A 13526-nucleotide genomic window follows, 5' to 3' on the forward strand; every position below is an offset into this window, starting at 1 on the left:
ACCTGTGGCAACAACATGGTTTTGATTACCACACACACACACAGATGATCTGAGAACTGTTTTTCTTTATTTCTCTCAGTAAATTTAATTTAATAATATAAGGATCTTTTGAATTTGTTTCTGAAATAGTTTTGATCATAACTGAATAAGTATCATGTAAAAAATGGAAACAATAAACCTGTCTCTGATCCCTGTAGAAAAAGTTAAGACAATCTTCTTAAACATTGGCACAAATGAAGTGTAGTGTGAGGGACCCTGGATCTTTTTCCAGAAGGTAAAAAAGCTATTGCTGCCTTATAGTCCAAAGTACATGAGCCCAAGTTATTAGAGTAGTGTCTCTGCAATGTGCCTTTTAAAGTATGTGCCATATGAACATACAGTAAACTTGGGTCAGGCTTTGTTCTAGCAAAGGAATGTCATACACAATGCACAACGCAAAAAAACAAAAAGGGGCTCAGCAACAAACCCCCCAAGCAGGTTCATCATGGCCAACAAATGCGTAAAGTTATTACATTGCAATGAATCGCCTACACAAACGTATGTGGTTACTAAACATATACCATATAATCCCCTTATCCTCGGATATATAAATTATGAGATAATAATGTAATTTAGCACATTGCAGCAATATTTGCAAACAACTGGGTCCCCACCACCACCACTTTCCACTGCAGCGCATGCGCAGTCGGACAGACCTGACAGCAAGTGAGCTTTTGATGTAATGGGCACTGAGCTGGCATTTAAATTATCCGGATAATCTCGAGGCGTATACACAAAGCCAAACGTTTAACTGTCATTATATTGATACTATAATCGCCTTTCTGCGTTGTCAATATGCCGGTAAGTAGCCTCGCCAGTTTGCATTGTTTTGTAAGAAAGGGTTCCTCCCTTCCTCCGACCTCACTGGTGTGATGCTAACCGGTTAGCACTGTTAGCTTAACAGTTGGCGTTTGTGTACGATAAACAAAGACGTGTTAAGTCCTCCATAATGGGATTTTTCAATTTACCACGAATCATGATGTATTGACAGTGTGGCACTTTGACCGTAAACGTTAAAATAAAGTATTGTTAGTCTATTTCGTCTGTAAACTAACGTTATCGCCAACGGTAATAACGTTAGCGTATGCCTGCCTAGCAACCCTGGCGATGACGTCACAAGCGTGTAATTAAATCGAGTCACTAAACAACAAGCTTTGCTTGCATTAATACATATTAAATACTATTTCCTTACCCGCGAGATGTGTCCTTGTTCTCACGTTTACAAATTATTATATGGTCCTTTTTTTCAGAGTAATAAGCTTGAAAAAGCTTACAAGCAGGAGGTCAATGATAACGTTAAGGTGGTGGTGAGATGTCGGCCTCTGAATCAGAAAGAGAAGATGATGGGCCACAAACAGGCCGTGATTGTGGACGAGATCCGTGGGACCATCACAGTGAACAAGCTGGAGACTCCCCAGGATCCCCCTAAGACCTTCACATTTGACACAGTGTTTGGACCAGACAGCAAACAGCTGGATGTCTACAATCTCACAGCCCGCCCCATCATCGACTCAGTTTTAGAAGGATACAATGGTAAAGTGTGTGTGCATTTTCATCATATAAACAACATCTGTATGTTGGAGTAGTAACTGGACCATCTGACCTAATCTTGTTAACACTCAGACATGCACATTATACGCTTTTAAAATACATTTCTTTTTTTGTTGCATGAACTTTGATATCAAATTCAATTGTTTTATTCTGTCCCTTTTTTTTAGTTTAATATTCTACACTGGCATTGGTGGGTGGTGAGTTTATGCTCTGCTCTGCTCTCCATTTCAGGAACCATTTTTGCATATGGGCAAACTGGCACAGGAAAAACCTTCACCATGGAGGGTATGAGGGCCGTGCCAGAACTCAGAGGAATAATCCCAAACTCCTTTGCTCATGTTTTTGGTCACATTGCCAAGGCAGAGGGTGATACAAGGTGAGGAAGTGATCAATTAAATGTTCAGCCAGACAAACAAACATCTGTGCCACATTTAAAAAAAACAAAACAAAAAAAACCTTCTCATTTAAGCCTTATGAAGTCCACCTTACAATTACAAATGTTGACATTAGAGTACAAACAGTGAAACTGCTGGTTGTGTGTTTATGTTTCCCACTTGTTCCCATTTGCTCACTCAGGGAAGACTAAGTAATTTCTTACACACTTCACCACAGTTACAGCAGAACTGTCATCAGTTAACAGTCTTCATTTAACATGAATATTGTCAGAATTTATTCAGAATGGATGGTAGGTCTTTTCTTTAACACAGTGAAGTGAACATTCAGCTAGTCTTAGATAGTGTTGTAAAGACTGCCAAACTCAAACTTCCTATAATCTTTAGTTGATGGATCTTATGCTTCAGTATAAAATACAAAACAATCAGACTCATAATGAAAAACAAATGTTTATCCATTCAGTTGATTCTGCATGTAAAGCCCAATGCTTTTAAATGCGATAACATTTCTTTGAGGGGTTATGGTTAGGAAGTGTAGGCTGTGATTAGGCTGCCTTCATGAGGCAGTTGGTTTCTCACTGAGTTCTTGCTAGCAGATTAAACGGCTCAGTCCTCTTGTAAAGGGGCACAAGTGATGTGAGGGATCGATTAATTTAACTTTAAATACACATTTTACTTGCACAGGTTTTTGGTTCGTGTTTCATATATGGAAATTTACAATGAGGAAGTGCGGGACCTGTTGGGAAAGGACCAATTGCAGCGTCTGGAGGTAAACCAATGTTTAAATGTATTGTTACAACCTGGAGTTCTGTAATTAACTAAAATACTTTATGGGAGATCAGCAATAGAGTATTATTTTATTTTTATTTTTTTTATGACGAAAACATTTGCAGAAGATGGTGTAACAGATTTTCATTTCCATGATGATGAAGTTCTGTTTCCCCATCGCAGGTGAAAGAAAGGCCAGATGTTGGAGTTTATGTCAAAGACCTCTCTGGTTACGTAGTGAACAATGCTGACGACATGGACAGGATCATGACACTGGGGCACAAGAATCGTAAGTAGAACAATCAATATCACATCAGTGCTAACACCATATATATCATTTAAGAGAAGCTCCTTCTTTGCAGATAAGGAAACATGAGGGAACTTAAGCAACCTTGCAGTCTTGCATTGTGTATAACGTTGTGTGGATCACAAAATGAAATCAGTTCTGTTTTATGAAAATAAAATGTGTGTAAGCATTAAGCTAAAGGCGTGTTTATAAAAGTATAAAGTAACATACAGTGAACAGCTTAGTAGAGATTGTATCAAATTGCAAAGCTTATAGGATCTAAAATCTAAGTGTTTTGCTTCGTGTTTATGTCAACAGAAATAAACAATTCACTTATTTGGTCTTTCAAATCCTTTTTTGTTTAGGGTCTGTTGGTGCCACAAACATGAATGAACACAGCTCCCGTTCACATGCTATTTTCAGCATCACGATCGAGTGCAGTGAGAAGGGTGTGGATGGAAACCAGCATGTGCGAATGGGAAAACTTCACCTGGTTGATCTTGCGGTAAGGTATCCCAGTCTGAAGGGCTGTACTCGCAAAGAGTAGCTCCAAGTGGTGCACTTCTAAGAACAATCTTAGAACGCTGATGTCACCAAAGAATTTCCCCTTAAAGTCACAACTAGATCCTGTTAAAGATAAAAGGAAGTGCACAGTACACGTCACACAACTACCAGCATGTGAAGAGGCCGCTGTGGGCATGTACATCGTTTTGTAACAGAGACATTCATAACTCACGTAATGTCTGACTGTATTCTATGATTAAGTCGTGTGATTTCAGTGTCTTTATATGCCCATTACCACCTAGAGAGCATTTTTTTCCTCTCCTTTTTTGACCGACCAAACAGCTTCTGAAAGAATATGTCATTCCGAGCAATGACATCAGCCACGTCTCCTCACTAAAATAAAACGTTTTAGTGCCATCCTCTCTCAGAGCTGCTCTGGGAATGTTCTTAAATCACTCCTCAGCTCGGACTCCGTGCTGGAATTTTTTCCGATTAAATTAGGGACCTCTCTGAGATTATTGTGGTGTTTTGTGAATAAAGGTCAGAATAAAGGTCAGAAACTGTGGATATTTCCTATATTTACCACCTCTCATGATCTGCCTCCCTACAGGGCTCAGAGAGACAGGGCAAGACGGGAGCCACAGGTCAGCGTTTAAAGGAGGCAACAAAGATCAACCTCTCGCTCTCCACACTGGGTAACGTCATATCTGCCTTGGTGGATGGCAAGAGCACTCATGTGCCCTACAGGAATTCTAAACTGACTCGTCTGCTGCAAGATTCCCTTGGAGGAAACTCCAAGACCATGATGGTAGAGTAAAAAGAAAAAGTTGTCCATGACTTGCACCACAGACTTTTTATTCTGCTTTTTCCCCCTTTTGCAATAAAGGTGCATGAACCTGTGAATGACATGCACCTGCCATAGAGTGAGCAGTACTTTTCCACATGCCTTTTTTTATGAACATACTTCTCCCCAATAGTGTGCCAACATCGGCCCTGCGGACTACAACTATGATGAGACCATCAGCACCCTGCGCTATGCGAATAGGGCCAAAAACATCAAGAACAAAGCCAGGATCAATGAGGATCCTAAGGATGCTCTGTTGCGCCAGTTTCAGAAGGAGATCGAGGAGCTTAAGAAGAAACTGGTTGAAGGTGACGAGCCAAATTGCAAAAGAAAATATATACTGTATTCTATATTGTAATGACAAAAAGTCTTGTCTTGAAGATTATTGTCATTGGAATGTTGTTGTTTTTTTGTCTATTTAAAAATCTGTTTTGTGTGTTTTTAGGTGAAGAGATCTCTGGCTCAGAGGGCAGCGGATCAGATGAGATGGATGAAGGTGAAGAAGAAGGAGGGGAGGCAGGAGAAGGTCGTAGGAGAAGAAGAGGTAAGCACTCTATGAACTGCTTATTAACTACACACAGAACATTCTGCTGATTTAGCCTTTATAACCTTTGTGGTTATAGTACAAAACAGAAATTGCTGATTCTGTGAAGCGATGGATGAACATCCGCTTAATGTTTGCTTGTCTGGTTTGATTTCTTATCAGAGTGTTAATTATGAGTCAGCATATATTCTTGATGCTGAACAAGCAGATCGTTCGTTAAAGTAGTCACTAGTAATGCTCCCTTCTTTGCTGGTTGTCTATCTATAACTCGGTTGTTACTCAGGACTTTCCCTCGACTTCTCACCTTTTACTTGTAATGTTCACTTAGGTTATTTAGGTCAAACTGTATTGCATTTTGCAATTGCATTACCGGCAGTGATGTCACTTTCTCTGGCATTTTGATATTGGTGTCTCATTGTGCGATTATTACGTCCCTCTGAAATAATAATAACCTAACAGTTCCTCTCCTGTCTGTACGGTTCTGTTTCTGCAGTTTGCATGCTTTTATCCTCCATGATCCAACATCAAGAAACGATGTTAGGCTTTAAGCTAACCAGCGGCTCATAGCCAGTAGGGATGGGTATGGTTAGAATTGTTGATACCATTTCTGCTTTTTAATAACAGTTCTAATCACTGATAATAAATTGTATTTGTAGCGCACCTTACATTTAGAAACACTACTCATTCTGGTTCTCGTACTTGGTACTGAGTTGAAATCATTTCTGTCAGATGACCTCATTATGCTCCTGACTCTCTGAAGAGACTGCCGACCCTTTTGTTATCTCTTTTTTTTAACTGACACATCATCGAGGGTAAAGGAAGGAAGTCCTGTTTCTGCTTAGGCTCTCATTGGCTATAGAAGAACAGTGAATGGAAGGTTGTGATTGGTCAAATAAAGTCTGTCAGAGTGGGAAAGTGCAGAGGACTGTGGAGGGAAAATGTAAATCAATCTGTGGATCTTTTTGGTTGTGGTGTGTTTGGATTCATATTTTACTGAATTTGGATCATTGAGACAATTTTTATTTATTGACAATACTGGCACCCTGCGCTGGAATCACAAGAATCATACAGCAAACATTGTGCACAGAATATAGAGCAGTTGTTTAATTGATGACAGTTTTTTTTTTTTGTCTCTTTTCTCGTCACTTTACTGATGACAATTTGATGTCAAAACTGAAACGTGTCCTTCTGTTGTCTGTCCTTGTGTTGTTCCACTCTGTAGAGTCAGAAGACTTTCCAGCTCCTTCTGTAATTTGTTGCTCTTTGTCTCTCTTTCCTCCTCCCGGTGCAAACGCCGTCTGTGTTGCATTCAATACACCTTTTATAACAAGAAGACGGAGGTTGGTGTTTGAATATACTGACAATAGTCTGACTGCCCTTTAGCTGTGCTTGTAGAAATGATTCAGATGTGTTTCAGTAGCTATTTCACCAACTCTCACTAACCCCCAAAACAGGTTCATTATTGCTGAACATGATCTGCACTCATGGGTTCCATGTTTGGGTCTTCATATTCTCCATGTCATTTCAGAGAGTTCTGTAGGTATTATTATTTTTCAAATGTGCTTGTGTTTTGACTCGGGGAATCCTCGCTAACTAACAAAAAAACACGAGGAAACAAAGTTAGGTGAACAGTGATTCATCGTCCTCCTGACACAAAGTGACCAAACGAATGAACAAAGAAACGTGGCGGGCCGGTTGGGAAATCGAGAGATGGGGGTTCCCCCTTGCTCCGCAGCAACGCCACCTTCTCCTTTTATGCACTGCATGGGGAGTCCTCACTGCGCCGGATCCAGCCAATCAGCTCCTTCGTCCTGCACACCTATACAGGAGCAGGAAACGACGCACGCACAACACAACATACAAAACTAAAATTGGACATTTCTGAAGAAATTTCAGTGTGAGAGCTGCAGCAGCACACGCTGGACCAGGAGTCTGCGAGTCAGTGAGCAGCTTATGTGTTGTACTCGGGAATTGAACCCAGTATCTTCGAGTTAGGTGGACTTGCCATCGGCCTAAGCCTTTGCGCCACAGTAAAGACATAGTAAAGCGTTTATCGTCGTCACGGCCACAACGTTTAACCGATCAGTAAATTTGACTTATGGGTTCTGGAGTATCTCAGCAATGGCTGTACCAATTTTGGTATGCTTTGAGTAAATGCACGATGAGTTACAGTAGTTAATTGATTATGCATGTTTTGGAAAATATAGAGTGACGAAGTTCTGAATTGACCATAGGTTGCAGCTCGGCAAACGATCAGTAGCATCCAAGCAACGCGCTGTGCGAATATGTTTTTCGTACTGCTAATTGTTAGCGACATATTAGCATTGACAGCAAAACGCTTACTATTTCACCACATGGTGGTGAAAACCGTTTAGGAGGAGATACAAACCAAAAAACGGCGAAATAATAATAATAAGATAGAAAAATAAAGATCGAAGATAACATAAGTGTGAGAGCTGCAAATAAAGAGCGAAGATAACATAAGTGTGAGAGCTGCAGCTCTTGCACTAAATAAAGAGTGAAGATAACATAAGTGTGAGAGCTGCAGCTCTCACACTAATCAGGACACACAGTCGTGACAGCTTCACTAACTCATTATTTAATACTCTGCATTAGCAAGTCATAGTTTCAGTAACTTCATCACTGGCATCGTCATCAATGAAGTTAAAAAAAGAAGAGTTGTGTACTACAGATTATGAACTGATTCTGCACATACTGCCAATGGACTCAACTTTATTACTTGCATTCTATTCTATGAAATGAAAATAGTTTGGCAGGGAAAGGACTCATGGATCACAGCCTGGAAGTCAAGCATGTGGTTCCCTGTGTTTCTCTTTAAAGGAAGGAAGAAGGTTTCTCCAGACAAGATGGTGGAAATGCAGGCGAAGATCGAAGAGGAAAGAAAGGCTTTGGAAGCCAAGCTGGACATGGAGGAGGAGGAGAGGAACAAGGCAAGAGCAGAGCTGGAGAAGAGAGAGAAGGACCTTTTGAAAGCCCAGTGAGTGCATTAAATCCAAACATCTCCCCCTTTTCAAAACGACATTTGCAAAGTTTTAACACTTGTTCCTACTCTGAACTCCAAGGCAGGAACATCACCTTCTGCTGGACAAGTTGTCGGCCTTGGAGAAAAAGGTGATCGTGGGGGGTGTGGACCTCTTGGCTAAGGCAGAGGAGCAGGAGAAGCTTTTGCAAGAGTCCAACAGTGAACTGGAAGAACGTCGCCGGAGGGCAGAGCAGCTGCGGAAGGAGCTAGAGGAGAAAGAGGTAAGAGGGCAAACCAAATCTCAACAAGAAGATTCTTTCAAAATCTCACTTCCAGGTACTTCACAGAGTTGATCGGACAATGTGAAATAGTCTTTCCATCATGCTGTTATCAGGATGACATTGAATGATGATTATATGGATGTGTGCATTAGTTACATCATATGTAGCAACTTTTACACAGCCAGTGTCAGACGGGACTACATGGCCTCGTCAGGTCGGCTACATGTTGTTTATGACAATACTTCCTGAGGTTCACCAGATGTTAGGATAGAGAGTGCGTTGTTTGTCTTCCACTGAATGGGGATAGATTCACTTGGACTTCCATGTTGAGAATAAGTCATTTAACTTGATTTATAACACAAAATAAAGACTCAATATGACAGCAGTAACGTAAATATAGAAGCCTCAAGTCATGGGCTATGTCTGTTGTTTAATGTTTAGTAACGTCCTTCTCAATGTTGGCCTGATAAAGTCTGAATCATTGTCTACAAACTTTAAACTTTATTTTCCGATGACAGACTCTTACTTTCTTAGTGTTGGCTTTTGCCGGAGAAAAACCACAGGACCCACTTCCTTTCTATGTATTGTAACATAATGCATTTACACGTCACTATCAAAAACAGTTTCCCTTTCTGCTGACAAAGAAAATGTTTTCTTCGACCATACACTCCAGCTTTCCAGCCTTTGAAAGGAGCTCACTCTGCATCCTCACCTCTCTCTCTCTCTCTAAACAGCAAGAACGTCTCGACATAGAGGAGAAGTACACTAGCCTTCAGGAGGAGGCTCAAGGAAAGACAAAGAAACTGAAGAAAGTTTGGACCATGCTGATGGCTGCCAAATCAGAAGTAAGCAAAACGTAAAAGATGAAGAGTGAGAGTTCAGACATTGAGCGGTCCCTATGAGCGTGCAGTACTGAAAATCATACAGCGTAAAGTGTAAAGATAGTTGGCAATAAACTCCAATTCGGATTATTATTTATTTATTTTTAATCAGAGCCTAAATTGATAAGCTGTAAAACTCCATCCATGGTTGTACCTCCTCATTGTTTCACTAAATCCGACCGATTCATGTGGTTGTGATGTGTCTTGTTTGTCAGATGGCAGATCTGCAACAAGAGCATCACAGAGAGATCGAGGGCCTCCTGGAGAACATCCGCCAACTGAGTCGTGAGCTGCGCCTCCAAATGCTCATCATAGACAATTTTATTCCCCAAGAATACCAGGTGAGTACAGGAGTGAACGTGACGATCAGATTTCTTTTATCCCTGGAATCTGTGCACAAAAGAAATGGACTTTTGATTAATGACAAAAGTTAAAAATAATACAATCAATGTTAACCTTCTTCTTGATGCTATCAAATAGCTATGAAACACTCTGCTGCTGCAGGCAGATTTACTATCAATAACAAAGTAGTTAATTTGAAGATGGGGACATTTGTTTTGCAGCATGAGCAGACAGAAGGACAACATCCCCATAACACGTCAACGTGAATAAAATTTGAAAATCAGACAACACAAAATATAAAACCAAATAAGATAAAAGAGTGTAATAAAATACGAGAGCTTATACCAAGATGGGAAACTAAATTATTAAAGTGCAAAGTGGAGGTGCGTAAATGTGCAAAAAGAGCAACCAAAGGGCTAATTGTTGTTGAACGTGAGTATAAATGAGACCTGGAGTCTGTTGGTCTCCCTCACAGGAGCTCTAACATGATGACCTGATTGTCAAAGGTCAAACTCACTGTGAAGTACAGCCTTGGCTTTCCTCAGGACCTGCTGCTTATACAAAGTCACAAAGCCCAAACTGACTCTGAGATTCTGCTGCTTGTTTTGACGAGCCTCCGACGTCTCCATACCATGCAGCGAGACAAACATGTACAAACAGATTCAATAACTCCAAGAAAAGAGGGCCATCATCAGGAGTTTCAAAACACAACCTGTTGTCAAGAACAACACCCAGACATGTTAATATCATGTCAATATCAGCTGATTTAAATACAGCTGGTATATGGCTTGGTGGGGACTCTAAAGTCAATGATCATGTCTTTTGTTTTGCTCCTAGTTTTAATATCTTCTGTCTTTTTTATGTTTAGGAGATGATCGAGAATTATGTACACTGGAATGAAGACATTGGAGAGTGGCAGCTGGTGAGCTCAGCGTGCATAAATCATGCACACGCTTACTGTTTGTGACGACACTGACACCAGCTCAAAGGGTAAAACTCAGTCCAGGGCTTCTTCTCAGTGCTGTTGTTTATATCTCCATTCTTTCAGAAATGTGTGGCGTACACTGGAAACAACATGAGAAAACAGACCCCAGCCCCTGATAAAAAAGAAAAAGACGTGAGTTCCGCGGTGACATTTGATGCTTTTCTGTCTTATAAAATGTCTCGTTGACCTTACTCCTCTTCTCTGCCTGCCTCCTTTAGCCATTTGAAGTGGACCTGTCTCATGTGTATCTGGCCTACACAGAGGAGAGCATGCGTCAGTCTTTGATGAAACTAGAGAGACCCAGAACCTCTAAAAGTTCAAAGAGTGGAAGACCCAAGACTGGGCGCAGGTAATCTACATTCTGCACAGATAACAGACACCCTGAAAGGCCACATCCTCTTGCGCAATAAACCAACCTCCACCCTCCACCCCCTTCATACAGTTTCTTAAAGCTCGATCCTCCCTCAAGTCCCGACTTATATTCATCGTTTTAAAAACCTGATTCTGATCAAATAGCTTTCATTCTCACAGATATATTTACACATCACATGATACACTTGAACTATGAACTCTCCATTAACAATCACAAATACTTGACAGACTTGCATGGATTTGTTCAACATAAATCTGCACACGACAATGCCGCGCCCTTTTTTAGTTCAGGTCATTCAGTGTCTGTACCAATCAGAGGTCGGATAAATGCCACACCAGCACTTAATCTGCTCAATTTAATAGAGCTGTTTCAAATAGCTAGTGACAACAAAAGCAGAGTTTATAAAGAAAATAGATTGTCAGAACTATAACTGGGGGGATTTAGTTAGAGTGTACAAATCCTGGCAAACAGTGCTCCAAGTAGCATTGCTGCAGTCTGACAGAGATATATTAGCAACGCATAGCATCAGGTTTTTTTTTTTTATCTGACTAAGAGAAGCACAATAATAGATTGATTTTGATGACCATTTCTCTTATACTGAGTCCTTATTCCTAATTCAGTAAAGGAAGGGTCTATTGGAAATCATTTTCTCTCCTGACAGAAGAGTGAGAAGGCGACCTTCTTTGGTGTGATGTCACTCCTGTAAGCAGGGTTCACATTAGCTGGTCTTTACCTGCTTTTAGCCGGTATCTCTAGCCAACTGTCTGGCAGGTACAGATTTCCACAGACAAATTGTCAGGCTGAGACATATGCCAAACATTAGTAATGGCATATTTGTTTTTCCTTTTTGTCTGTCTGATCTGTTGAAGATCTCTAATCGTGATCAGGAGGCTGCACTAACCTCATGTAAGCTGATGAAGTGTGCCACTCGTTTTCTGACTTCTCATGTTAAAGATGGACCTTCTTGTGCTGTCGTTTAGAGATTCACCTTTCAATACAAAGCTTCCTGTCTGAGTACAGCAAACAAGGGCAGCTCGGAAAAACAAACAAACAAACAACAACAACCCTGTATCGTCGAAGGTAATGGCTTCATTCCAGACCGTCTCCACATGTAGGTGAAGTGTGGAGTCAGAGTGGTGCAGTACACAGCACTGAGAGGACGATTAGGATTTTGAATTCTTGCATGTTATGTTAGCATTTTTTTCCTTGAAATACATTCATTTTTATGTACAGTATGTAATATAAAAAGGTATCCACAGTGCAGGTCATGGTTATGCTTTGATTCTGTGGAGATCCATGGTGCATGTGTAGGCTGAGACAAAAACATTACAACACAACCTGGTTTGTAGCCGTGGCTCATCATGTGACTGGGAGATGGTGGATTTCTCTCAGCGGTCAGTGTTCAGGGGAACACTGACCGATTGGATCTATCCCAAGCTAGCGTACTGTGGTTACATTATTAACCCTTTCAGCTGAATAAATTCAACATCACTCACTAGGGGAACAGTCTATCCCCCGTACCACTGCAACCTGTGGTCCAATGAAGTTTTTATCAGTAAATCACTGAAACTGCATCAAATGATGCGATGAGTAAACGGAAAAGTAACTGGTGGTTCATCATAAGTCTATTAATAGATAATATGATGCATAAACTAGATAGTATTTGCTCTTATCAAGCTGTATGGTTATTCTGAGAAATACTCAGAGCTCCCTGAAAGTGTTTATCGTGTAAACTTTATCGTGTGCCTATCTCCACACAGGAAAAGGTCTGCAAAGCCTGACGCTGTGATCGAATCCCTTCTGCAATGAAGACGGCAAAGACGAGTGCTTGGCTTCTCTGCATATTTCATGTTACTTTAATCAAAACAACGTTCATTATTCAAGTCTTAAGAATATAATGTTGAACATAACTTAAAAGATGATACACTGTATAGCCTCTATGGTTTGAAATGTGAAGCAGCAGCACCCATGAAAGGACTAAGGACTCTTGGCTAAGGCGACCTGTTGTTTGTATTATAATCTAACATTTATGTTTCTTCGGCACAATCAGGTGGTAAAAGCCTTTGTTTAGATGAAGCCACTTTTTACCTGAGCACCTTTAGCATTAAGGAGGAAGTGACCACAGGAAACACCATAGCTTTTAAATATGACCATCAGGAAACAGAAAGGAGAAGACCTGAGCTAGAAACTGAATTCATATCTGTTGCAATTTGTTGAGTGTTTTTAACACGACAGGCTTCAACCTATAGGATGTTTCCAATACAAAAACTCTTTAACACTGAGGGAAACACAACACTAATGTTTTCACACAAGAAGGAGAGGGGCTGTATTACGTATCACCAATGTAGTGAAATGTGACTTCTTATTATTAGCTTCTGCTTCTAAGTCAAAGGCACAGGGGCATGCATGCTTACCCAGCTCTACCAGTGCCATTTGCTCATCAAAGAAAGTCTTTGAATTTATTTTCACTGTAGAACACTTTTTGTTACATTGAAATACTCTACATACTGTATGTCTCAGTATAATGCACCAGTAGGAGGTCTCTGTGGTTTGTCTTTAACGCTGTTCTGTAGTGGAGGCAACTGATTATGATTTTGTAACATATGTTTCATGTTTACATTCACCGAACCCCTGGATATTTTATTTATTAAATTATTTTTTACGTTTGATCTGATTTTTCTCTTTCATCTTGGGGATGTTTCTAGTTGGTAATTGGCGCTCTGAAAACATCTCATTTTGGGATGTAGCAGCCA

At 40.5% G+C, this 13526-nt stretch overlaps 1 protein-coding gene across 1 annotated transcript; it reads left to right on the forward strand.

The window, feature by feature from the left end:
• The first annotated feature begins 679 nt into the window (after positions 1 to 679).
• On the forward strand, positions 680 to 13442 carry kif3a (kinesin family member 3A). Its single transcript, XM_079352118.1, has 17 exons — positions 680 to 840; positions 1290 to 1572; positions 1822 to 1966; positions 2667 to 2751; positions 2934 to 3039; positions 3402 to 3541; positions 4151 to 4348; positions 4518 to 4692; positions 4830 to 4928; positions 7770 to 7926; positions 8012 to 8192; positions 8927 to 9037; positions 9289 to 9414; positions 10284 to 10337; positions 10464 to 10532; positions 10619 to 10749; positions 12534 to 13442. The coding sequence occupies exons 1-17, from the start codon at positions 835 to 837 to the stop codon at positions 12580 to 12582; spliced, it is 2115 nt and encodes a 704-aa protein (XP_079208244.1). The 5' UTR covers positions 680 to 834; the 3' UTR covers positions 12583 to 13442.
• The last annotated feature ends 84 nt before the right edge of the window (positions 13443 to 13526 follow it).

Source organism: Symphodus melops, assembly GCF_947650265.1.
Source record: "Symphodus melops genome assembly, chromosome: 9".
Taxonomy (NCBI): domain Eukaryota; kingdom Metazoa; phylum Chordata; class Actinopteri; order Labriformes; family Labridae; genus Symphodus; species Symphodus melops.

Coding starts and splice junctions, on each gene's coding strand:
- kif3a (XM_079352118.1), top strand. Junction 7,927..8,011: donor AAGGACCTTTTGAAAGCCCA/GTGAGTGCATTA, acceptor CTGAACTCCAAG/GCAGGAACATCACCTTCTGC. Junction 10,338..10,463: donor ACATTGGAGAGTGGCAGCTG/GTGAGCTCAGCG, acceptor CCATTCTTTCAG/AAATGTGTGGCGTACACTGG.